At 43.5% G+C, this 25,881-nt stretch overlaps 2 protein-coding genes and 1 pseudogene across 2 annotated transcripts; 1 reads left to right on the forward strand and 2 right to left on the reverse strand.

Annotated features, from left to right (window-relative positions):
* Positions 1-778: 778 nt before the first annotated feature.
* On the forward strand, positions 779-2,062 carry LOC109747001 (UPF0481 protein At3g47200-like). Its single transcript, XM_020306092.1, has one exon. It carries the CDS (start codon positions 779-781, stop codon positions 2,060-2,062), a length of 1,284 nt encoding a protein of 427 aa, XP_020161681.1.
* An 11,224-nt stretch (positions 2,063-13,286) lies between these two features.
* LOC109747000 (uncharacterized) lies at positions 13,287-15,896 on the reverse strand. The gene has a single exon (XM_045234474.2). It carries the CDS (start codon positions 15,865-15,867, stop codon positions 13,948-13,950), a length of 1,920 nt encoding a protein of 639 aa, XP_045090409.1. The 5' UTR covers positions 15,868-15,896; the 3' UTR covers positions 13,287-13,947.
* A 6,247-nt stretch (positions 15,897-22,143) lies between these two features.
* On the reverse strand, positions 22,144-25,145 carry LOC141020803 (uncharacterized; annotated as a pseudogene).
* Positions 25,146-25,881: the final 736 nt, after the last annotated feature.

Consider the following 25,881-nt stretch of genomic DNA (forward strand, 5'->3'; position numbering starts at 1 on the left):
CCTTACTTGAACATTCTGGTTTCCAAATCCACCCCAGAAGCGGATTGCTTCACTGGGAAAGGATCTGAAGATTTATTAGTCGGCGCCCCATCGCCACCGCCGAAGCCATGACGATGAACAACCCAAAATTCTAAGAAACTAATGCCTAAAACAATTCACACGCGTGGATCCGGCGATCCCCCTCACCACCGACGACCGAGGTCGTCAGCGGAGGGGAGCCGCCGGAGAACGGCGGCGGAGGAAGGCGCCCTGGTGGCAGGAGGCGAGATCGCCTTTCTTTCTTCTTCTTGAAGAAAAAAAGCGACCCCCAGTATAAAGTTAACCCTAGTTTGCCGTGAAATTGTGCCCACCACAACTCCACATCCAAAAATGCTAGACGTACGGAGTCCTATAGGCTTTTACAGGCTTCTTCCTTACCAACTAATCATGCCCTCCTGGGTGGGGCCCCAACCTCCCCTTAGTTCAATCACAATTTGACAGCTTAAACACATCCTGTAAAATCCTGTAGATGTCCGTCGATGTAGCATTGCTGCTCCACATCTTGGCTCATTTTTTTTAGCGGGGGGACGTAAAAGACGATGCTCCACCAGCTCCACTTGCATCCCTCGGACCATCACAGCTGCAGTGCAGCCTTTATATGCAAACAGGTACTGGTACGTAGCTAGCTGCTTTGTTAGGCAAAAGAGCCATTATTGAAAAGCGCAGAATAGAGGAAAGGCGATAGAGTCGACATTGGCCAAAATTAAGCAGTGCGAACATAGGCCAAGTAGGGAGAGAGATGGCCGGCGGCGAACATTTGGATAGGGTGCTCAAGGCTATGAATTCCACCACCATTACCACCCTTAATCACAGCTTCGACAGCGGAGGCAAGCCGCGTATCCAGAAGGTCCCCGCCTTCCTCCGTAGCATCCAGAACGCCGACCGGCTCTACTCTCCGGACATCATCGCCATCGGCCCGTGCCACCGCGGCAAGGAGCAGCTGCAAGGCATGGAGGACATCAAGAAGATGGCTGCGATGGAGTTCTGCTGCACCACTCAGCACCAGATCCAGGCTTTCTACCGTAATGTCCGGGCGGTGATCGTCCAAGCCCGGGAGTCCTACGCCGAAGACCTCAGCGCCTTCAACGACGACCAGTTCACGGAGATGATGTTCTACGACGGCTGCTTCCTCCTCCAGTTCATGACGATGGTGGCGCTGGACCGCGGCCCGCCGCTCCAGTGGAAGATGCCCAACCTCAGCGAGAACTGGGTGCGGCGCATCTCACGCGACATCCTGCTCGTGGAGAACCAGGTCCCTTGGGTGGTGCTGGAGGCCCTGATGCGGCTCAAGCACGTCCTCGTCGACCGCTACATCGCGGACGCCATCCGCAACTTCGACGTGCAGTGGGCGAAGCCGCAGATGGACTTCGAGGGCGCCGACAAGTACAAGCCGTTCCACCTCCTCGACCTGGTCCGGCACCGCCAGCTCGGCCCCTTGAGCAAAGCCAAGCTGGACGAGGCCCCGAGGCCGATGCTCAACATCTGCTCGGCCCTGGAGCTCGCCGAGGTCGGCATCAAGCTCAGCGCCAGCAAGACGGCGCGGTTCGCCGACATCGGCGTGGGCAAGAGCCCCATCTTCGGGAAGCTCCGGCTCCCGCCGGTGTACCTCGGCGAGCTGACCATGTGCTGGCTGACCAACATGGCGGCGTTCGAGATGCTGCAGGGCGGGACGTCGGACTACGGCGTCAGCTCGTACGTGCAGATCATGTCGGTGCTCATGAACCGCGAGGACGACGTGCGGGAGCTCCGCACCAAGCGCATTCTCTACCCGGTGCTCAGCGACCTGGAGACGCTCAACTTCTTCAAGTCCATCTCCCCGTTTCTGCCATATGGGAGCCAGTATTTCCGCATCCTGCAGCAGCTCAGCGATTACCACCAGGACCGGAGGGCGAGGGTCACTCTCCACAAGCTACTGTACAACAACCTCAAGTACATCCTTACGGCCGGCTCCGCCCTCGGCTTTCTCATTCCTATCCTTAGAGGCATCCTCACCCTCCAGCAAACCAAGCCCAGCGCGGCCTAACTAGCTTTCTACTCCTCTCTGCTCCAAATTATTCCAAGTTCTACCACTGTCCTATATATGTTGTTGTTTTCCAAAAAAGTTTGACGAAAATCATAAAATAAATGTTAATATCTGTGATATCAAAATATATATATATATATATATATATATATATATATATATATATATATATATTACGGAATATATTGGATGATGAATTCGACGAAGCTAATTTTGATGATGCACATGTTCTTTTGTCCTACAAAACATAGAGGGCAAATGTTGTACGGTATTTCTATACAATATAAATATAAAGAGAGTACGTACAAATGATAGCAAAAGGGGGGGCGGGGGGGGGGGGGGGGGGGGGGAGTAGCTAACAACAAAATGAAATAATCAAATCTATCCAATACTAGTTTTGGGCACCATTGTGAACAAAAGCTAGAGAGACCTAAAGTTGTTATCAGAGATACAAAACAGAATAGTGTCCATTCTTCCTTTTTTCGAGAAAACTTCCGATCTATTTATCTTCAATCATGGAAGTACAATGAACACCAGAAATAATAAAAATTACATTCAGATCCGTAGACCATCTAGCGGCGACTACAAGCCTTTAAGAGCCGAAGGCGCGCCGCCGTCATTGCCCCTCCCTCGCCAGAGCCGGGCAAAACTTGTTGTAGTAGACAGTCGGGAAGTCGACATGCTAAGGCCCCATAGTACCAGCGCAGCAGAACAGCAACCGCCGCTGATGAAGAGTAGCATAGATCAGAAGGATCCAATCTAAAAACACACGAACATAGACGAACTACGACCAGATCCGAGCAAATCCACCAACGGTGGATCCGCCAAAGACACGCCCCCACACACCCACCGATGATACTAGACACACCAACGGAACGGGGGTTAGGCGGGGAGAACCTTATTCCTTATTCAGGGAGCCGCCGCCGACTCATCTTCCTGCGCAGGACACGAAGCCTAACAAAACGCGAATAAACAACTGAAAATAGAGCCCTCCCTCCGGCAAGGGCCGAGATCCACCGGGCCGCCTTGGCCCTAAGGCCACCAGAGATGAGACGGGCCGACAACGGCGCCGGCGGGAGGCAGGGAAACCCTCGGAACAGTGTTCATTCAACTATTTAATTGAGCAACAAAGGATGGCTTTGGGTACCATTGTGAACAAAATGAAATAATCAAATATATCCAATACTGTTTTTGGTACCATTGGGAACAAAAGCTAGAGAGAGACCTAAAGTTGTTATCAGAGATTCAAAACAGAACCGTGTTCATTCTTTCTTTTTTTTCGAGAAAACTTCCGATCTATTCATCTTCAATCATGGCAGTACAACGAAGACCAGAAATAATAAAAATTACATCCAGATCGATAGACCATCTAGCACTAGTGCAGAACCGGGCTATAGCACCGGTTTGTAAGGGCCTTTAGTGTCGGTTCTGTAACCGGCACTAAAGGGTGGGGACTAAAGGTCCCCCCCCCTTTAGTACCGGTTCAGCATGAACCACCACTAAAGTGCCACCACGTGGCACGAGCCAGGGCCGGGGGCGGGGAGACCTTTAGTACCGGTTGGTAACACCAACCGGTACTAAAGGTTTGGGGGGGTTTCGTTTTATTTTTTATTTTTCCTTTAATTTCGTGTTTTCAGTTTAATTTAGAGATTGTTTTTACATTATAATGAGTTGTTAAATCACTATGTGAAAGTACCGCGGATTAGTTTGAAGTGGATATGGGTCGTCCTAAGTGATCAAGTAATATGGATATGGCATATACTTGATCACTTAGCTAGGATCCATCCAGTTAAAACTAATCTGCGGTTTCTTTCATAAATGATATAATAACTCATCATCATCATATTAATATAAAAACTCTTGCATCATATCATCACCAACGACAGTACTAGCTAGCTAATAATCATCATAGTCGTCATTACCACTATTTAATAATCATCATAGTCATTACCGCTATCTAATCACCACCAACACTAGCTTAAAGAAGAAACATTCACTTGTACCAGAAGCAAAGATATCATCGAGTTCAACATGGTCATGAGATTATAAGCGTTCATAAGACCACAAAAGCAAATCACTTTGAGATTAAGTTCAGGACGTAGAACACGGACATGAGAGGACAAGTACTAAGAGCATGAACTAGCTAATCACTCATGCTGCTCTCTCTCAGGTAAAATAGCATAGAACATGTGTAGCCCTCCTGATTCATCATATTGGAGCATGTAGATGAACCTGTCTCCTAATCGTGGGCTGCGCTTCTGATTGCTGCCCCTAGTACTTCTCTGCGATCGTTCACAATTTTGCTCCAGTCTTTCACTATTAAGCATTCCTCGGTTGTAGAAATCGTGAATGCACTCATGTGCAATGTAGGATGTCTTGGTCGTAAGCTAACCATTGACAGGCGACCTTTAGTACCGATCCACTGAGGCACAACTGTCATCGGGAGTCCCTGTTGAAGAACATCGTATAGTAACATACTTAGCAATGAAGTTTTTGCTTGAGAAATAATGTATGTAAAAGATGCACTCAGGACAAATAGTAAAAATCTTACCATCTTTCCTAAATAGATGTGACCGTAGTTCAATACGATCACTATTGGCCGCACGTTTTGAGTACTAAGATTTTCAAATTCAGGAAAATTATTTCTCTTGACAGCATCAAGATCCTCAAGCCATGAAACATAATGACTTATCTCCTCGCAGTTTAGTTCAGCCCCGGGACAGTGGACGGTCCTGTCTACCAAGCGCCGCACATGTTTGCTTGAATGGAAATAAGTTGTCAATAAAAATTAGTTGTCAACTATTTTTGAATAAACAATATCGAAGACATAAATATGGTTGAGAAACTCACATAATGGTAGAACTGGAGGCGTCTGCACATCGACCCAAATGTCTCTATTACCTTCAATATCATCTTCCGGACGAATATCAAAGGTGATAACCATATCAGGCTCAAATGCATAAGCCCTGCATAGTGCTTGCCAAGTTTTGCATTCAAAATAGGTGTAGGTGTCTGCATTGTATAATTTGACGTCGAAGGTATAACCATGCTCGGTCTTCAAGTAACTCTCTTTACCTCCATAGTTTTGTTAGGACTGAAACCTATCTTATCCAAGACAAAAATTCTTGCATGGTAGGGGATACGCTAGTAGAATAGTGAAAATTTAAAATTATAAGTTGAAGCAAATGAAACATAAGTCATGCTTAATTACGAAAAAAGACTTGTCGTTGTGACTTACTGTATCCACTTCGAAGGTCTCATCCAGCTTGATGCTGAAGCGCCTATCATCAACTAGAAAATTTCTGTCGCACGGGCCGCGCTCGTCTTCACAGTATTCGCACATAACGAAATCGTTTTCGTCGTCAGACGACATTTCCTATGTTCATAGGTGAAACATTAATTGATAAACACTTACTAGTTCTCTTAATTCAACTAGTTCTATTAATTCAACTAATTCAACTAAGCACTTACTAAAAATAAACTAGTTATATTAATTTTCTTACTAAAAATAAGCTAGTTCTATATAGTAAAATTTTAATTAGATGATCAAATCTCATATAACTAAATTTAATTTTTCTAATTCATCTAACATTAATATATCTAATTCATCTGTAACTAAAAGTATAAAAAACTAACTCATCTAACATTAATATCTAGCTAATTCATCTAATATTTGACATTAATATATCTCTAACATTTCTTATATATATATATATATATATATATATATATATATATATATATATATATATGCCAAGCGGCCGGAAGCGACCCCCTTTAGTACCGGGTGGTGGCTCCAACCGGTACTAAAGACCAGCCCTTTAGTACTGGTTGGAGCCACCAAGCGGTACTATAGGGGGTGCGCTCCCATCCCGCGGTGCACAAAGTTTAGTCCCACCTCGCCGAGCGAAGGGCAGCTGCACTGGTTTATAAACCCAACTGCGGCTGCTTCTTCGAGCTCCTCTCTAAAGCAGGCTTCTGGCCTAACTTTGCCGCGCTGCCCTATGAGCCTGTTGGGCCTTATGGGCCTGCATATCCATGCCCAAGGCCGAGCAGGCCCACTGGGCAGCGCACAAATATTTTTTTATATAGTTTATTTATTTATTTCTAAGTAGTTTTTTTTGTATTAGAGTTTCTTTATGAATATTTTTGCTTTAGGTACAAAAAAGTACAAACTTTCTGTTAGTGCTAGTAGTTTTCAAATTTGAATAGTTTAAATTTGAATTATTTGAAATTTGTGCGAATCACTAGTTTGTGAATAACTTAACTTTAAAAATAGATTTTTTTTAGTGATTTTTTTCTTATGTTTAATATTCGTGTGTTTTATCATTATATTCAAATTGGTAATACGTCTGGAGTTGTAATAAGTTTAAAAAATGAAGTGTCGGTGTAACAGATGAGTTTTCGTCTGAAACCCTGATACTTCGAAAGAGATTGTCCAGTTTGTACACGAAGTGCATCCAGTTTTTACCGTAACCCTTTCTACTTTTTTGCACATGCTATGTGGGTGAAATGATGATACCATGTCAAGTTTCAACCTTTTCAGAGTTCATTTTGTAGTGCTTTTCAATTTCACGGTCATTTAGCCCTCAAAACAAATCAGTAAATGAATGAAAAATAGAAAATGATGTCAGAAAGGGTTGAAAGTTCATGACGTGGCTTTGAATGGTGCATATTGAACGCAAAAAAGACTGGAGTTGTAATAAGTTTAAAAACATGAAGTGCCGGTGTAACAGATGAGTTTTCATCCGAAACTCTGATACTTCGAAAGAGATTGTCCAGTTTGTACGCGAAGTGCATCCAGTTTTTGCCGTAACCCTCTCTACTTTTTTGCACATGTTATGTGGGTGAAATGATGATACCATGCCAAGTTTCAACCTTTTCAGAGTTCATTTTGTAGTGCTTTTCAATTTCACGGTCATTTAGCTCTCAAAACAAATCAGTTAATGAATGAAAATAGCAAATGATGTCAGAAAGGGTTGAAAGTTGATGACGTGGCTTTGAATGGTGCATACTGAACGCAAAAAAAAAGTCCGGAGTTGTAATAAGTTTGAAAAAAATGAAGTGTCGGTGTAACATATGAGTTTTCGCCCGAAACCCTGATACTTCGAAAGAGATTGTCCAGTTTGTACATGAAGTGCTTCCATTTTTTGCCGTAACCCTCTCTACTTTTTTGCACATGTTATGTGGATGAAATGATGATACCACGCCAAGTTTCAACCTTTTCAGAGTTCATTTTGTAGTGCTTTTCAATTTCACGGTCATTTAGCTCTCAAAACAAATCAGTAAATGAATGAAAATAGCAAATGATGTCAGAAAGGGTTGAAAGTTGATGACATGGCGTTGAATGATGCATACTGAACGCAAAAAAAAGTCTGGAGTTGTAATAAGTTGAAAAAAATGAAGTGCCGGTGTAACAGATGAGTTTTCGTCTGAAACCCTGATACTTCAAAAGAGATTGTCCAGTTTGTACACGAAGTGCATCCAGTTTTTGCCGTAACCCTCTCTACTTTTTTGCACATGCTATGTGGGTGAAATGATGATACCATGCCAAGTTTCAACCTTTTCAGAGTTCATTTTATAGTGCTTTTCAATTTCACGGTCATTTAGCTCTCAAAACAAATCAGTAAATGAATGAAAAATAGCAAATCATGTCAGAAAGGGTTGAAAGTTGATGAAGTGGCTTTGAATGGTGCATACTGAACGCAAAAAAAGTCCGGAGTTAAAATAAGTTATTTAAAATATAAGAGAGGCGCAATGCTCACCTGCACGTTGCTTAGCTTCAGACCTTGAGAAACTACAGATACCTCCGTGCAGTCTACACCATTTCAAGGCCTGAAGCTAAGCAACATGCAGGTGAGCATTGCACGTCTCCTTCATCGTCTCTGCACTCAGGGCTTATAAACCGCTGCGAGTGCCTCTCGCTTGGCAAGGTGGGACTAAAAAACAGCTGCAGAAAGAATCAACTAAAAAACTCAGTACCGGTTCATGCCATGAACCGGTACTAAAGGTGCTCGTGGGGCCCCAGCCTTAGAACTGGTACTAAATGAAATGCCTTTGTAACAGATGAGTTTTCGTCTGAAACCCTGATACTTTGAAACAGATTGTGTCCGAAGCCCTGATACTTCGAAACAGATTGTGTAAACATGTAAAAGTATACATCAAAAATACATTGATCAGTACCGCCATTCAGCCAAAACGCGCTACTGCTATGTGCATGTAAAAATATACCCCCTCTATAAAGAAATGTAAGAGCATTTAGATTACTAAAATAGTGATCTAAATGCTCTTATATTTCTTTACAAAGAAATACATCAAAAATATGTTGATCATCAATGATCTTTTTGTGTACAATCTGAATTGTCAATATGAGTCATCGCCGGTTTAGAAACCGGAGAAGACTCATGTTGTGGCCACAAATTCTACACACAGAGTTCAATGAAGACCAAGTGGTTATGATAGTTTGAGAAGTAACATATTTAAGGTGGTAAAAACCCTGTTAGTGGAGCGAGGTGGGACTAAAAAACCGCTGCAGAAAGAATCAACTAAAAACCTCTAGTACCGGTTCATGGCACGAACCGGTACTAAAGGGACTGGTGGGGCACCAGCCTGACCACAGCCTGCCACGGCCTCTTTAGTACCGGTTCATGGCATGAACCGGTACTAAAGGTTCGCCACGAACCGGTACTAATGAACTCCGCCCGCTAGCCGTTGGAACCGGCACTAATGGTCACATTAGTGTCGGTTCAGTTACAAACCAGGACTAATGTGCTTCACATTAGGCCCTTTTTCTACTAGTGTAGCGACGACTACAAGCATTTAAGAGCCGAAGGCGCGCCGCCGCCATTGCTCCTCCCTCGCCAGAGCCAGGCAAAACTTGTTGTAGTAGATAGTTAGGAAGTCGTCATGCTAAGGCTCCATAGTACCAGCGCAGCAGAACAGCAACCGCCGCTGATGAAGAGTAGCATAGATCAGAAGGATCCAATCTAAAAAATACACGAACGTAGACGAACTACGACCAGATCCGAGCAAATCCACCAAGGATAGATCCGTCAAAGACACGCCTCCACACACCCATCGATGACACTAGACACACCATCGGAACAGGGGCTAGGCGAGGAGAACATTATTCCATCTTCAGGGCGCCGCCACCGACTCGTCTTCCTGAGCAGGACACGAAGCCTAACAAAACGCGAAGAAACAACTAAAAATAGGGCCCTCCCTCCGGCAAGGGCCGAGATCCACTGCGCCGCCTTGGCCCTAAGGCCACCAGAGACGAGACGGACCGACAACGGCGCCGGCGGGAGGCAGGGGAACCCTCCGAACAATGTTCATTCAACTATTTAATTGAGCAACAGAGGATGGCTTTGGGTACCATTGTGAACAAAATGAAATAATCAAATCTATCGAATACCACTTTTGGGTACCATTGTGAACAAAAGCTAGAGAGAGACCTATGCACGTGCAATGCACGTCTTGATTTGCACATGCCGAGTAAACCATGACAAACATGCATTAGATCAATAGTGGCATCGAGTCCATATATTGCTTGTGAAAAAGCATGAAATAGAAGTATAATATAAAGTAAATAAACAATTGGTAAAAAAGACATATGACCACAAACAAAGGGCAGATTGTGGTAAACAAAATCGAACATAACATTTTGGACAATAATGGATAACCATCTCATAACTTATGTAGATTCACTTCAAATATGATCGTTAGATATCTTCTATTACAAGGCGCTAACGCATAATAATAAACCGGAATGCCCACAAAAAGAACCCTGGAAAGGGGATCTTGTACAACACTATCGCATCTCTGTTGAAATGTCTTCACCAAGATTTTGTTCTGTGCTTCCTATTTATCCTTATTCATTACTAAAAAGGTATTAAGATGCTCATTGGTCCGCACGCAACAGTGGAGACCAATACTTCCATAGTTGTTCACAATAATAGAAGACGCTTCGCAAGCATGACTGATATTACCATATACTTTTTGTGTTTACTGCCAATGTATGTAAATTATAACAACAGAAAACAGGCAAGAATACATTCGTATATAATACAACATGGTACCATACTTTACAAATTACTTCTGTTAGCTAGCAACCCAAAATTATAGATCTCGGTTGAAATAAAATGCTAGTGCAACAACCCAGAACATATTCAACCATGTTGATACCAACAAGCAAAAAAGGTTGTTAACCACTGGAAAATAAGTGAATTGTTCTTCCAGTATATTTAAATTCCTTTTTTGCTCCATTCTATTAAAGTAACTTTGGCCAAGCTCAATTTTCAGGTCTAAAGTTCCAAGCCTAATGAAAAAAAATGCATATAGACATACCTGAATAATGGTTGCATGATGGTTAAATTAGCCAACCAGTTTCTCTAAAAAGATTTGGATTCAAGATGTTCTACATGAACGATTGTATTCAGTGCCCAAGTATTAAAGAACTAATTTGAGTTTAGCTACTATACATGCTCATTCCAATAATAGCATTTCTAAGAATAAGAACCTTAGTTTGTTTCTTGTAGTGATTTCACCACCTCGGCGAAAAGATCTAGAAATGATTCCACTCATAGTTAAACCATTTTTTTTATGTGGCACATATAACCTGTTGCCCTGGTAAGCACAAACTTAGTAAATAGAAGATGTTTAATCCGGACCATCATGAATTGTCATCTTGATGTATTGCAAAAAAAAAATACATGAAGCATAGAACACCATGCCTTGAAATAGCGGCAACATGCTGACTGGTAAAATAAGTATAACCTATGCCCATAGAATTAGTGAGAATGGCGAGATAGTGCGTTACTATGTCACTCTATTTTGAAACACTGTGTTCAAGATAATCATAAGATAAACGTGTGTAGTCAAGTAACACCATACATCTTGGCATCAAGCATGATTGTCCACCATATTTTGAAACACGTTGTTCAAGATAATCATAATATAGATGTGTAGTCAAGTAATGCCATACCTCTTGTCGTTGTGATCCGCGGTAATAAAAATTAGAATTCAACTCGATACTCCTTTCCGACACGCTGAAAACCTATCATTTATCTGAACCAATAGGCTAGTCTCCAATCTACAACCAATCCAAGCAAGTAGAGAGTCACCTCAGCTAAATGTTAAGCACCAATACAGGGACGGAAACACGGCCAATTTCTAAAAACATTAGTACAGCGATACAGCACACTAATAAATAATAATTAATAAGATGGCATACAATAAAGACAAAGAATAATTGATTGGGTGAGATGAGATAAAAAAACACTGCTCTATTTGTAGCATTCATACCTCTTTTCAAGTCCTTGTGGTACGCCTTCGGAGATGCCATATCCCATGTTGGTTCGTCATTTCCTAGCGTGTACAACAACAACATCGATCATCAGACCAGCGGCAGCAAGCAACAACACTATACAGAAACGCAAAGCAGCAAAGCTATAAATTAGCGGCAGTAGGCCAGCGCAGCACCAAGCGAGCAGCCAGCTCAGCAAGCACACAGCAGCTCGCACTCACGCAGACACGCACGCACGCAGCAGCAAGTGCCCAGCGCCCACGACACCAAAGGAACAGCGCAACATGCAGGAGGCAATAGCACGACCGGAGCGGAGGACATCGGGGATTAAGGAAAAAGGTTACCTTTCAGGCGACGGCGGCGGTGGTTCGGCTCCAGGCTTGCGGTGACTGGATTGCACGCAGCGGCGAGCGACCCCAGGCAGCGCCGGCGCCGGCAGCTCGTGCGTCGCTCGATCCAACCTCGTGACCTGTTCAATCTAGCGGATAGAGAGAGAGCACGCTGGCAATTAGGGTTAGGAGGTGGGCTGCAGTGTCGACGGCGTCTAAGCGGTGGAAGATCTCGGAGGGCCTCGGGAGCAGCGCGGCCAGAACGGCGGCATCTGGCTCGGGGGCGGGAGTGCCGTGGCGGAGGCGGACCCAGTCGATAGGTCCGGCCCGATGCAGAGGTCCATCACCATGTGCATCCACGCCTCGGCCTTCCGGTGTGGCAGCGGACGACGCCGAAGCCACCGCGACCAATCTCCTCGCTGATCTCGCAGACGGATTGGTAGCTCCTGCCGTCCTGCATCGGCGGCGGCCCCGAGCGAGGATAAGGGGCAGGGTGCGGCGCAATTTTCGTGCGATGAGGGCCGGTTGCGGCGGGGAGATGTTTGTTCCATCTCTGCTGTTTGTGCGGGTGTGGGATCCGCACTAGTACTATTTCGGATGTGGGACGGCAGAGTTTTTGTCCGCCGGCCCGAGAAAAATGCTAAACGCACTTTTGGACGTGGGTTAATGTAACTTCGACGGTCAGATAAAATTTAGTGATCTAATCGAGAGGCTGTAATTCCTTGGTGTTGTTTTGTGTAGCCTAGGCTAGGTGCACTTAGGGATGAACATCTTTTCTTGTTTAATACTTCCTCTGTAAACTAATATAAGAGTGTTTACATAATAAAGTAGTGATGTAAACGCTCTTATATTAGTTTACGGAGGGAGTAGTAGTAAAGATAAAGATAAAGATAGTAAAGAAAAGACGATGGAATGGAGGAAGTACATTTTGTATTTTTGTGGTTGAAAAAGACATGGGGTTTGGACGGTGATTTCAATTATCAGAAAAGAGAACTTAACATACATTCATCATCTGATGAGTCAATCGTGGTGGTTCTTCGTCTCGTTCTCACGGGCCTGGTGCTTGGGGCGCCGCCGGCGCTGATCCGCTGCTGCAAGGCTGCCCTTGCGCTGCCGCTCGGGGAGAGGCGACCGGAGCTCCGCCGCCTCGTCGGTCTGCCCCAACACTACCTGCCCGTCCACGTGCTCGCGCTAGGCCTCCGGTGGTGGCGTGCTGCACTTGGCTCCCACGGTGCTGCCGGCAATGGCCAGCCTTCCGCACATGCGGTGGCTGCCGGCGGCGCTACGGTCCGCGGCATGGTGGTGGCGATCTAGATCCGATCGGCCGGATGGTGGTGACTGCAAAATGCAGGGACTTTCTATAGCTCCACGACGACGGTGATCAACGAAAGATTTTGGGGGGTTCATCCCGCTTGATCCGGTTGTTGATTTCGGCGGTGAGATACAAATTATGGACGATGATTTGACGCAGAGGGATGGTTGTACAGTGGCGGCGGTCGAATCGCATGTAGCCACTGAGATTGTGGAAAAGTGGTGGCGACAACACATGACTGACTTCGATGGTGGTGCTACTCGAGCACCTGGTCTTGAGCTTCGGGGTGAAATCCTAGGTCAACCGAGAGTGGTTATGCCTGGCAATGGCTATGTTTTTTTACGTCGTTACCTTGTTGAAGGCATTGCTCGAATATGCTCAGACTGCTTCTTCAGGGTGAAAACCTAGATTCTGACTTTATGGTTGGATCCGGTGACGACGACACTTGAGTGTCCCTCCCTTCCTGAAGGCGTTGTTGTTGAAGAACCTCGTCGTCCATGTGATGTCATGAGATAGTTGGTGCGGATATGGTTATTGTTGTAGTTTGTCGATCGCACATCAGATCGCTTTGGGATTTTTTTTCTCGCCTACGCATAGCTTTGGTCTTATATGACTTTGCTAGTTGTGGACGTGTTTTTCCGTGCGTGTGTGGTGTTGGCTGTGTGCATCCTAACTATGCAGAGGCCGGGTGTATGCTCACTGTGTTATGTATCTTCTTGATGGTTCATTTTGAGTCAATAAAATTCACCCTTTATCGAAAATTTCAGAAAGCATTCATCAATATCACTCAAGAAATACACACGACGATATAAGTACTCCATAGCACGCATACAGGGGAATAAGAAATCATGGCAACGGCCAATGGGAAAATAATACGATTTAGAACGGCAAGAGCACTTGAGTGTGGAACTGTGGCTCTCGATGGGCTCCACGAACGATCTCACCGGGCGTTGCTTGGCACGGGGCCGACCTTGCTCCACCGCTCGTAGCAGCGGACCATGTCGCGGACGAGGGCGTCGAAGTGGCCCACGTACTTGGAGCCGTGGCTGTAGTCCGCGAGGATCAGGAACGGGCAGATGAGGCTCTTCTCAACGTCGTCGATGTTGTTTTCCAGGACGACGCCCTTCTTGAAGAGAATCGCGACGTCCTCCTTCTTCATCATGAGCTCCGCCATGAACCTCACGTAGCTGCAGAAGACCCGCTTCTCGGGCGGCCACCAGCCGGACATCTCCAGCACCACCAGGTTGGTGAGCAGCCGGATGTGGTAGCGCCGCCACGCGAAGGCCGGGATCTCCAGCACCCCGTTCCTGAACCTGACCTCCGCGAACCGGGGCGTCTCCGCCCGCTTCACCTTCACGCCCACCCGGACGAGCTCGCGCAATGGCGGGATCACCTTCCACTGCCTCCACCCCACCGGCAGGCTCGAGGACCGCGTGACGGTGCGTCTGTATAGAGCGCGAAGATCCATGCCCTTCTGCTTCAGCTTGCCCAAGGCCGTGTCCAGCGACGAAGACCTTGTCACCGTCACCGGCCGCTTCGGCTGCAGGGCAGAAACCTTGGGCTCTTCCTTGGAGAATGTGAGGTACAGATACACGAGATGCAGGATGTGGAACACGGGGCGGCCCTCGTAAACAGCTAGCATGTCGTCGCCCGCGTCGCCGACGAGGTAGTCGAGTATGATCTGTTTGAGCTTGACGGGTTTCTTCTCGAGCTCGCCGAGCTCGGGGATGTCGGTCATCTTGAATAGCTCCTCGAGCACGAAGAATGGAATCTGGTTCGGCACGGCCACCAGGTCGAACCGGAGCGCGTACGGCTCCCAACGGACATTGAGCGGGGTGAACTCCTCCCGCCTGTCCTGCGGCACCAGCGTGGACGCCAGGGGCGCCGTGAAGTCGGCCTTTCTGCTCTCGGCCGCCGTGCTGGCCGTCGCCTCCGGCGAGGCCGACCCCTTGTCGATCTTCCCCACCCAGTGGTTCATCAGGACCTCGATGACGAAGAGGCCGTCCACCACCATCTTCTCCACCAGCTTCTCCTTGGGGATATGGAGCTCGGACGGGTCGTAGCGCTGCCGGATCCGGACCTCCATCGAGTTGATGTGGGTGAGGTACTCCGTGAGCTTGTTCTTGGCGTCTTCCTTGCGGTGCCCCCTGCGGATCAGGTTCTGCACGTACTTCCACTTGGTCTCCTCCATCCCCTGGTGCGCCTGATCCACGGGGAACAGCGGGCCGAGGGCCACCACCACGGGGGTGCACGCTCCGGGCGGCAGGGACGCGACATCCACGCGCCAGATGCACCCGTCGACCTTCTCCGGGTCCGGGAGCGCCGTGTCGTTGACGATTTTGGACAGAAGCGTGGCCCATTTCGACCCGGCTGCCTGTCCGGCCACAGACGCCGTGCCTGCGTTGGTCGGCGGCGTAACCACCAGGGACCAGTTCACCGTGGCCTTCGCGTCTGCAGGAGCGATCGACGACGACGACGACGCTGCTAGTTTACTTTCTTGCGCGGGGGTAGGGAGGCCGTTGGCCGAGGCGGCGACCGAGCCTGCTGCCCCGCCCGAGGAAGCCGCGGTTTCTTGCGCCAGGACAGCTTCATGGTGGAAGTTGTTGACCGGGAGCGGGAGCGGCGGGAGGCTCCAGTTCACGCCTGGGGTGGCGGAAGGCGGCGCGATTTCTCGCGCCGGGGTGGCTCCTCCGGGTTTGTTGGGCGGGAGGCTCCAGTTAACGGCCGGTGCGCTACCACCTGTCGTGACCGATGACGCAGCATCTACTGGAACGATGCCCGTGGTGGCCGGCAAGGTCGAGGTCGAGCTAGCAGTCTGCAAGATCTCTATCGGTGGGTCTGGGAGTGCTGCCGCCGGCATGGCTTGGCTTGGTGGCAGCAATTGGCGAGTGGCGGTGGCAGTGGCCATGGCTTATTGGCTTGGCTGCGCGCGGGCCATGGGATGTTTATACAGCATGGCCCATGGCTCTACCGTTGACGAGAGTGAGAATGTCCCATGGCTTCACTGCTTACCTTGGATCCTGACAATAGTTCACACTCCTTTCTATGATGACAGTTAGATATCTCGGACTCTTAAATCGTCTGCATACGTCTGGAGATGTTTTGCCATCCAACATGACTCTGTATCGGTCTGCCTATCGATCTGGATGCATTTTTTCTTGCAGACCTGAGACAAACAGGGAGAGGCTTTGCGTGAGTCCGAACAACAACCACGTAGGACTATGACACCCCCGGCCCACCCAAAACCCCAACAAAACCCACCCCGGACCTCGCATCTCCATCCTTCCATTTTTCTCTTATGATCGCCGCCGCTCCACCACACTGGCCGTCCCGCCACACAGCTGCCGGAACTCGACGGGTCCATCACCTCCAACGGTACACCCCGGGCTCCACGTCGCTTCTCCTCCGCTGCGTTCCACACCTCTCCTCCGACTGCCGCAAAGGTACCATCGAGCAACGGAAGGAAGATCTGATTGAGCATATGTGGAAAGGGGACAACAATGTTGGAGTGTAATATTTAAACCTTTTTAAAGTTGAACTATTCTAGCTAAACTAAAACTATATATGCGGCTATTTGAGCGCGGACTTATTGTGTCCACAGACTGTCTGTGGACAGATGCGGGAGAGCAGGTCGGCATTGGAAATGCCCTTACACACTTTTTTTTGCTGAATCGGTTGATCGTTTGTTCTTATGGGCCACAATTCTTCTCGGTTGTTACTTTTGGCCTGTTAAACTAAAAACCGGGCTCACGAGATGGACAAGAATGCTGCAATGTGAGTGTTTTCAAAAACTCGAAACAGATATTTCGAAATTTCCAACAAGAGATATTTTTTTATAAGGATACATATAGATATTCTCCGAGTGCTTTTAAACCTGTATTGCATGATAAGGTTATTTGTAGGCTACATATAAACGATAAATTCCTGGTCCAAAAACTACAAATAGTAGGCACATTTTGATCCACTCGTTTGTCACTTTTTAAAAAAAATCTACATGTGAAATGTTTATTGATGACAATGCTTACACATATATATTTATATGTACAGTCCTTCAATTTATTTTTTTATAAAAATAATGTTTTCAAATATTATTTTTAATCTATCTATACCTAATAATAAAAGGTATATTGCTTCTAGCGGTACGTCACCGAAATTGCCTCCAAAGTTGCAAAATATTACCCACCCATGCTACCTATAAGTGCTAAAAAATACGTTTCACACAGGGGAATCCCCGCCTGACCCGGCCCATGCAGTAGAAACCTTCTATACTACGCTCTGCACACTGCGAGAAGACACAACGCTCCTGTTTGGACCGGGCCCATGTATGGCCGTCATGTTTTTTCAATTACGTTTTTTATTTTTCGGGAAATCAAAAAATGTGAATGGAATTAAACAAAATTTTGCCAATTAAAAAAATGTTCACGAATTGAAAAATATCCTAGAAATTCAAAAAATGTTTGTGACTTACAAAATAGTTTATTGATTTATAAAATTTTCGCTGATTCAAAAAATGATCATGCATTTGAAAAGATGTTCGTAAATCAAAAAAATTCGTGAATTTCAAAAAATTCTCCTCCGAAAAACTTCAGAAATAGGTTTGGCGATTCTAGAAATGTTTGCCTATTCAAGAAAAATATTTTTAAAATGTTTGTAATTTATAAAAAAGGTTTGCAGATATAATAAAATGTTCATAAATTCAAAAACTGGTCATGGTTTTAGAATATGTACGAAAATCTGTAAAAAAAATTCAGGAATGTGAGAAATGTTCACGATTTCATATATGTTCACGAGTTCAATAAAATGTTCATGATTTTAAAAAACATTTCATGATTTCATGAAAATGAGTGTGATAGTGTATCTTGGTGATGCAGCAAAATATGGTCATGGCCATTGAAAATTATGATTTTTTTTCTCCTGTTGCAACGCACGGGCCATTTTGCTAGTAAAATAAAGGGCATATCGCTTCTGGCGATACTAATCCAAATTGCCTTCAAAGTTGCAAAATATTACCCACCGATGCCAATATAAGTGATAAAAAAAATGTTTCACACAGGGAAATCCCCGCCTAGGCCGGCCCATGCAGCAACTTGTTTTGGCCGGCCCATGTTTGGAAGGCCTGTTTAATAAATTTCGTTTTTTTATATTTTTTCCTTTTCCTCTTCAATTTTCTACCTTAAATAATTTGGGACTTCAGAAAAAAATTATAATTAAATATTTTTTAAATAAAAATTTTAATCATTGATAAATGTTTGTGGATTCAGAAAATATTCGTGATTTATAAAAAATAAGTTCGTGTATTAAAAATGTTAATAAAATTGAAAAATAATTCGCCAATTCAAAAAATGTTCATTAATTGAAAAGTATCCTAAAAATATAAAAAGGGTTGCTGACAATGTTCGTTAAATCAAAACAATGTTCGTGACTTTCAAAAATTGTCCAACCAATTTTCAAAAAAAATGTTCGTCAATTCTAGAAATGTTCAACTATTTAAAAATATTGTTTAAAATTTGCAGATAGTACAAAATGTTTATGATTTCACGAAAGAGAGAGTGATAGTGTATCTTGGTGATGCTGCAAAATGTGGTCACCCATAGGAGATTATCGGGTTTTTTTCTCCTGTTGCAACGGATGGGTCGTTTGGCTAGTCTATTATATAATTAAAACAAAAGTCAAATAAGCCATCACATTCGTCCACATATGCTAATATTTTTTTACACCGTTTGATTAGAATGACAATGGCTAAGATTTAAAGATTTTTACGCTACATCAAAAAATATATGTACCACTACTATTGACCTTCCATGTTGACACGTTATATGCATATAAGCAATAGGACCTTCAGAAAAAAAATAGAAAATATATCAATAGGAAAGTCAAGTCACGCTGTAATCCTGTTGTGATGGCCTAGGAGAGCAAGTCATGCACGTACGCACACAGGCATTGTATATAGAAATAAAAGAATATTACAAAAAAAAAACATGTACCGTGTTTGTATCGGATCAAACATTACCAATAATTTTAGCTCCTGCCGGACGTACCTGATGGGGACGAGCATTTCACGCTTATCATCTAAGAAAACTTAGGAAAAAACAATGCATAAAAGATTCCCCGAAAAAAAATGCATAAAAGAAACATGTACGTGTTTGTATGGGACCAAGCACAGCCAATCAATTAAGCTTCTGGCAGGCGGGCGTGATTGGGACGGAGCATGTGACGCTAATCAACTGAGAAAAGTAGGGAAAAAAACTATGCATATGATGGGCTTTCCAGCACAACAAATCAATTAAGCTCATATAAAAAATCAATTAGGGTGATTAATGATGATTTGGAGCGTGATATTCAACCGAAACATTGAAGCGTGGAGACATAATATTACATCAATTGAATATCACAACTGCAATGTGATTAATGATGATTTGGGTGGAAAAAAATAAAATTTAGATATGAGCAATCAATATGAAGATTTACTTCTCATGGAAAATTTCTAAAAATGTCATATACATGGAGATAGACAAAAGGAACTAGGAGTGAAACAGGAAAGAAGGAATTTAGTATAAATATAGCTTTATGGTTTAGTGTAACAAATGTCTGATAACCTAATACCTGGAAATGTTTACCAATAGCCTAGTACACCTAATTGAAATATTTCTACAACCTACAGTCGTGTTTTAAGATACACATGTTATCTACAGTCCCATCTTTTTGTTTCCACTACAAATGAATCTTAATATAGTATCAAATTAAGTCCAATGACAATTTACAACAAATATATAACATCATATGGTAAATCTAGCTGTGCAAATGCGCGGGTCACCCAGCTAGTTATTTTTAAAAGAGAATAGGGAAAGACACCTGCTCAAAAACATAGGCTCCCCAATAACTAACCAATACTGTACGTCCATAGCAGGGTCTATTCTTTTCTGTAACTTTGTCTATAACATGATCCAATGTTTAAACTTGAAGGGTGGCATGTCCTGACCATAATGCATATGCAATGCACTCAGCAATATTTATATTTGTGCAAAATTATCCTTTTTTTAGGGTAGTGGAAAAGAATATCTAAGAATTAGAGTGAATAGGGCATTGTAATCATTTACTTTGTTCTTTTTCACCGAGATGTTGTAAATCCAATAAGCCCATATCACTCGTTCTCACAGGGGTTACTCTAGATTGCAAGAGCTATGTCTCACTTATTGTGAGATATACGCTCCCCTTGTCTTAGGGGCTTCCACTAGCGAGCAGGCTCGATAACATGTTATCATAAGCTACCTCGGAGAGGTTTTGCCAAGCTTCTACACAAAGGTACAGATCTGTTTTAGAAGTTTTCACACGTGTTTTTTTAATTATATTTGTTTTTAATTTGTTTCCTTTAGTTTTATTTTTTATTGCCTTTTCCCCTATTTTTAGTTTTTGTGTTTTCCTTAATTTCTTAAATACATACCAACCTTTTTCAAATACATGTTCAACTTTTTCTTATATAGATTGAACATTTCTCAAATAAACGTTAAAGGTTTTTAAGTAAATTATGAACATTTATAAAAAACAATATACGAAGAAAATTCTTAATAAACATTTAAAAAGTAAATATTAAAAAAATAAAAATGAATTTAATTTTTTTGTAAAACACGCACACATGTCTTAGTCCTTATGAACATTTTTGAAAGCGCACAAACGTTGTTTGAATAGTAATAATATTTTTCAAAAATTGTGTGAACAAAATTTTACATTTCATGAACATTTCTTCGAATGATATGAACACTTTTTTAGAATTATGTGAACAATCTTTTATTCATCATGAATTGTGTTAAAAATATCATGAACATATTTTTAAACATGTCAACATTTTAAATTTTTCACGAATTCTTTTTTTGAAAGGTACAAAAATTATTAAGAAAATATGTGAACAAAAATTTACATTCCATGAACATTTGTTTTCGACATGTCGTCAAACATATTGTTATACATGTGAGCACTTTTTGGATAATACTAATATTTTTTACGAATATGCTAATTTTATTTTATTTTTATTAACTTTTATTAAAAATATCTTGGACATATTTTTAAATATGCCACCTGTTTTCGAATTACACGATAATTATTTTGAATGATACAAACATTTTCTAAACAATTGTTTGCTTTACAAGAACATTTTCTAATGCACAGTGAACTTTTTTAAAATATAAGAAAAAGTAAATTTCCTAATATGTTTAAAATTCAAAACATAAAAAAAGTGGAAAAAAATAAAAAGTAAAAAGTAAACGAAGCAAACCTACTAACCACTAGTGAGAATTAAGCCGAGCTAGCGAATGTGTGCTGGTCTGGCCCATTTAGGAGGCGCTTGAGGCGACGCCAGCTACCGCCTCAGAAGAAGCGGGACATAGTCGCACCTAGTCCAGATGGTGCTGGTCGGTTTGTTCACGACATTCACCTGGGTGATAGCGAATATATAGTTTTTTTTTCTGTCGGTGCAAGCAAATAGCCCGAGGTGTTAGTGAAAGCTCATATTTTTCGCTAAAATAGATAATAGCGTGTGCTATCACTAAAAAAAAATTGTCTGTGTCGCAATAGGGTATAAGTATTCTATTGTCTTAGCATGTGAATTACCAACCCATATTAATGTGATTGTATAAATAAATGTTTTTACGGGGTTTTATAAATAAGTGTTTACCCAATAAAATCATGTCTGTGATTTACTTATCCAGATAAATTCTAGAACTTTGTTTGCTAAGCACTTATTGGTTCATCAAAGAAAACCGATGGAGAAAATCAAAGATAGGAGGGAAAAAATTAAAACAAAAAAGACGAAGAGGGGAACATGCTTGAGGTTAGACAAATGAGGACAACACACTAAGGGCATCTCCAAATCGCTGGGATTTGAATCATTGGCCCCACTTTATATGGGGTTTGATGATTTCCGTTAATCTCGGGGGATCTCGGGGGGGGGGGGGGGGGGGGGGGGGTTCTCCTCAAATCGCTCCCATACGTCTCGACCAAACTGTCTGAATGCAGTTTGCCATCCAACACTCACCTTTATTTGTGAGCGGATGGGTCTGGATGTTCGAATTCCAGCAAATTGACCGCAAACTAGTTAGAGCTTTTTGGGTGTCCGGACACCCGCCTGGTCCATAAAAATCCATCATGCGCCCCTCACATCTCTGTCCAGATGGTGGAAGCCGAAAGCGCTGCTATTTGATTTGGCGGAAGATGATTCTTTGTTTGGCAAAAGGACATTTTGCATGCGTGCTGCGGAAGGTGGTTGCAAATCAGTAGTTGATTTGACGGACGGGGCCAATAGTTGATTTGGCCCGAAGGCACCAAAGCAGGCTAAACTAATCACTACTGTTAGTTTGAAAAACAATCTTATATTATATTTTGAAACGAGAGAGTAGTTGATTTGGCGGAAGGCATTGCTTTGGCCAAGGAAGCATAAACTAATCACTACTTTTTTTTGAAATAAACGAAATTTTATTCATTAGCAATAACCAATACATCGTTTGTGAGAAATGTTACAATTTCACTAATAGGCTCCTCAAACCAAACCGAAGTCGGAAAAAATCTAGCTAATCTAGCAAGTTCATGTGGTACTTTATTTGCCTCTCTATTACGATGTTCGAATTTAGTCATGATAAAATCACAAGCATAGTGATAGCAGTCATCGAAGATTGCCGCCGCCGCTCCCGCTGACTGTCCTCCGTCTTGCATTGTCTCAACCACCTCCAGATTGTCAGAGTTGATGATTAGGTGATTACATCCCACCCTTTGCGCTAAATTTAGGCCAAATTTGAGAGCTAAGGCCTCCGCCATGAGAACGTCCGCACAGTAGTCTATCTTTCCATTCCCTCCTGCAATAAACCTACCTTTGTCGTCTCTCAATACTGCCCCCATCGTACCCTCCAGCAAGTCATGGTCAAAAGAGGCGTCAACATTGAGTTTCACAAAGCCCCTAGGAGGACATTGCCAACCCCCCTTTTTTATGGACGCATTTGAAGATGATGCATTTACAAAATTATATGTAAGAGCTATGATCCCCATTGAGATCTGAGTCGCATTTTGAGTGAATTCCTTATGCACTAATTTCCTTCTTTCCCACCATAGATACCAAGCAGAGATAGCTACCATTTCTCGAACATTTTCGTACCCCATAATGCACAGATCTTGATCTGGAAGGAGTAATAAGTATTCCAGTATTGCCTCCCCAGCACGATCAATCTCACAAGCTCTCTCAATAATCATATCCAACCCTAGACTTTTCCAAACCTCCTTCGCTTTTCTACATAGGAAAAGCAAGTGCTTTGTATCTTCTACACCCTGGGAGCATGTAGGACACAAGGGTGAGACCTTCATGTGTCTATTAGTGAGTGTTGCCCGACATGGAAGAGTACCATGTAGTGTCCGCCATAAAAATATTTTGACTTTAGCCGGACAAGATAACTTCCATATCTGACACCATATAGGGTTACGTGTGCTCCGTCCCATCCCGTTGGAATATTTTAGTTTGCTCCCATACTGATAGTTCCACTCCACAGAGTAAGCAGACCGTACCGAAAACAGACCATTTTTCGTATACCTCCAGGCAATAAAATCTGTCATATTATGTTGCGAAATTGGGATTGAAAGAATCCGTTGTGCGTCAATGGTCCACATAGTTTGTCTAATTAGGTCCTCATCCCAATCATTAGAGACCGGGTCAATCAAATCTACAACTTTTGATAATAAATGCCCCCTCCTAGGGGTCACAATCTTCCTAGTGGCACAATTTGGGATCCAGGCATCTTCCCAAATATTGATGTTATGTCCATCCCCCACTCGCCAAATATAACCTCGCTTGAGAGTAGTGATGCATGCCATAATGCTTTGCCAGGTGAAGGAAGCACCATGCTTTGGCTTGGAGTTCAGCAAATCACCATTAGGATAGTACTTTGCCCTTAGAATAGTAGCACACAAGGAGTCAGGATTATCAAGGAGACGCCATGCCTGTTTTGCAAGCAGAGCCAGGTTGAAACAGTGGATATCACGGAATCCCATTCCTCCTTGGTTTTTTGGTACACACATTTTCCGCCAGGCCATCCAGTGCATTCTCTTCTGGTTCTCCTCGTCTCCCCACCAGAAATACGCCATCGCGTCAATGATTCCTTTACAATTTTTTTAGGAATTTTAAAGACCGACAATGCATAGGTAGGTATGGCTTGGATCACCGCCTTTAATAGGATCTCCTTCCCCCGGCAGATAGTAATTTTTCCTTCCAACCACTAATTCTCTTAACAATACGTTCAATCAGAAAACTAACGCAGTCTGTTTTATCAACACCCACATTTGCTGGTAAGACCAAATATTTATTAGTGAGAGCCTCCGTCATTATATTTAGCGTTGTACACAATTGTTCTCTGATCTCTACCTTTGTATTAGGGCCGAAGAAAATACTGAATTTTCAACGCTTACCAGTTGTCCTGACGCCGCACAATATAAATCTAGTACTGATTTCAGGTTTTCCGCATTATGTTGGTTGGCTTTCATTAAGATCAATGAGTCATCCGCAAAGAGAAGATTTGTGACCGGTGGGGCGTCTCTACAGACCTTTACTCCTGATATGTTTCCATTCTTCTCAGCATGCACAAGCAAGGCATTCAATCCTTCTGTGCACAGCAAAAAAAGGTATGGTGATAGCGGGTCCCCCTGTCCTCAACCCTCTCGTAGGCTTAAATCTCTCACTTTCCTCTTCATTGATCATTACTTTGTATTCTACGGTTGAGCCGCATTGCATAATCAAGTTAACCCACTCACGACGAAAGCCCAGTTTCAACATAATCTCCTTCAAAAAAGTCCACTCAACTCTATCGTAGGCTTTATGCATATCAAGTTTTATAGCACACAAGCCCTCTCTACCCTCTCTTTTGTTCTTTATTGTGTGAAAACATTCATAGGCCACTAAAATATTATCCGTTATCAATCTACCCGGTACAAATGCACTCTGTGTTGGGCTAATAATTTCTGGTAAAAAAACCTTCAATCGAGAAGCCACCATTTTTGCAATTATTTTATATAGCACATTACATAAGCTGATCGGCCTAAATTGAGTTACCTTCTCTGGTGTATTAATTTTAGGAATCATCACGATCGCTGTATCATTCCAACCCTCCGGTATAGTGCATGTGTTGATTGCTGTCAGGACCTCCTCAATTAAGTCTTCCCCCAGCATGGGCCAAAACCTTTTATAGAAGATAGCATGGAGTCCATCTGGCCCTAGAGCTTTCAAGTCCCCAATATCAAATAAAGCCCTGCGAACATCTTCCGCGGTATAAGGGGCAAGTAGAACATCATTCATTTCGTTTGACACTCTCCTTTGAACAAGTGATAAAACATCTTGATTCGGGTGTTGAACTTCCGATGTAAAAAGCTTTGTAAAATATCCAGTAATGTGATTCGTCAATTCCTTATCTGTTAACCAGTTTCCAGACTCGTCTAATAGTTTCTTTATATTATTATTTTTTTCCTGGCTGTGGCAGCATTATGAAAGAACGACGTATTACGATCCCCATGCATCAACCAATTTGCTCGTCCTCTCTATAACCAAAATATTTCCTCTTGCTCCAAAATATTTTCAATTACCATTATAATTTCCTTCTGACGGCATCGAGATTCCGTATTCAATGGGCCACGCCTTAGTTTCTCCAACTCTTTTTTTTAATTTTCTAATTCTCACCTTTGGTCCCTTTAGCGTTTCCCGGTCCCAAGTATGTAGATCGGCATGCACTGCTCTCGTACGGTCAGCAAGTGAGGGTCCAATACCTGCTAGCTTTGCTTTCTCCCAAGATGCCTTAACAATTTCAGTGACCGTCTCTTCCTTCAACCATCTCGCCTCAAATTGTTTAACACG

The sequence above is a fragment of the Aegilops tauschii genome, chromosome 3 (assembly GCF_002575655.3).
Source record: "Aegilops tauschii subsp. strangulata cultivar AL8/78 chromosome 3, Aet v6.0, whole genome shotgun sequence".
NCBI lineage: Eukaryota > Viridiplantae > Streptophyta > Magnoliopsida > Poales > Poaceae > Aegilops > Aegilops tauschii.

Bases quoted from the DNA above. Each gene is read 5' to 3' on its own strand.
- LOC109747001 (XM_020306092.1), top strand. From the start codon at position 779: ATGGCCGGCGGCGAACATTTGGATAGGGTGCTCAAGGCTATGAATTCC.
- LOC109747000 (XM_045234474.2), bottom strand. From the start codon at position 15,867: ATGCCGGCGGCAGCACTCCCAGACCCACCGATAGAGATCTTGCAGACT.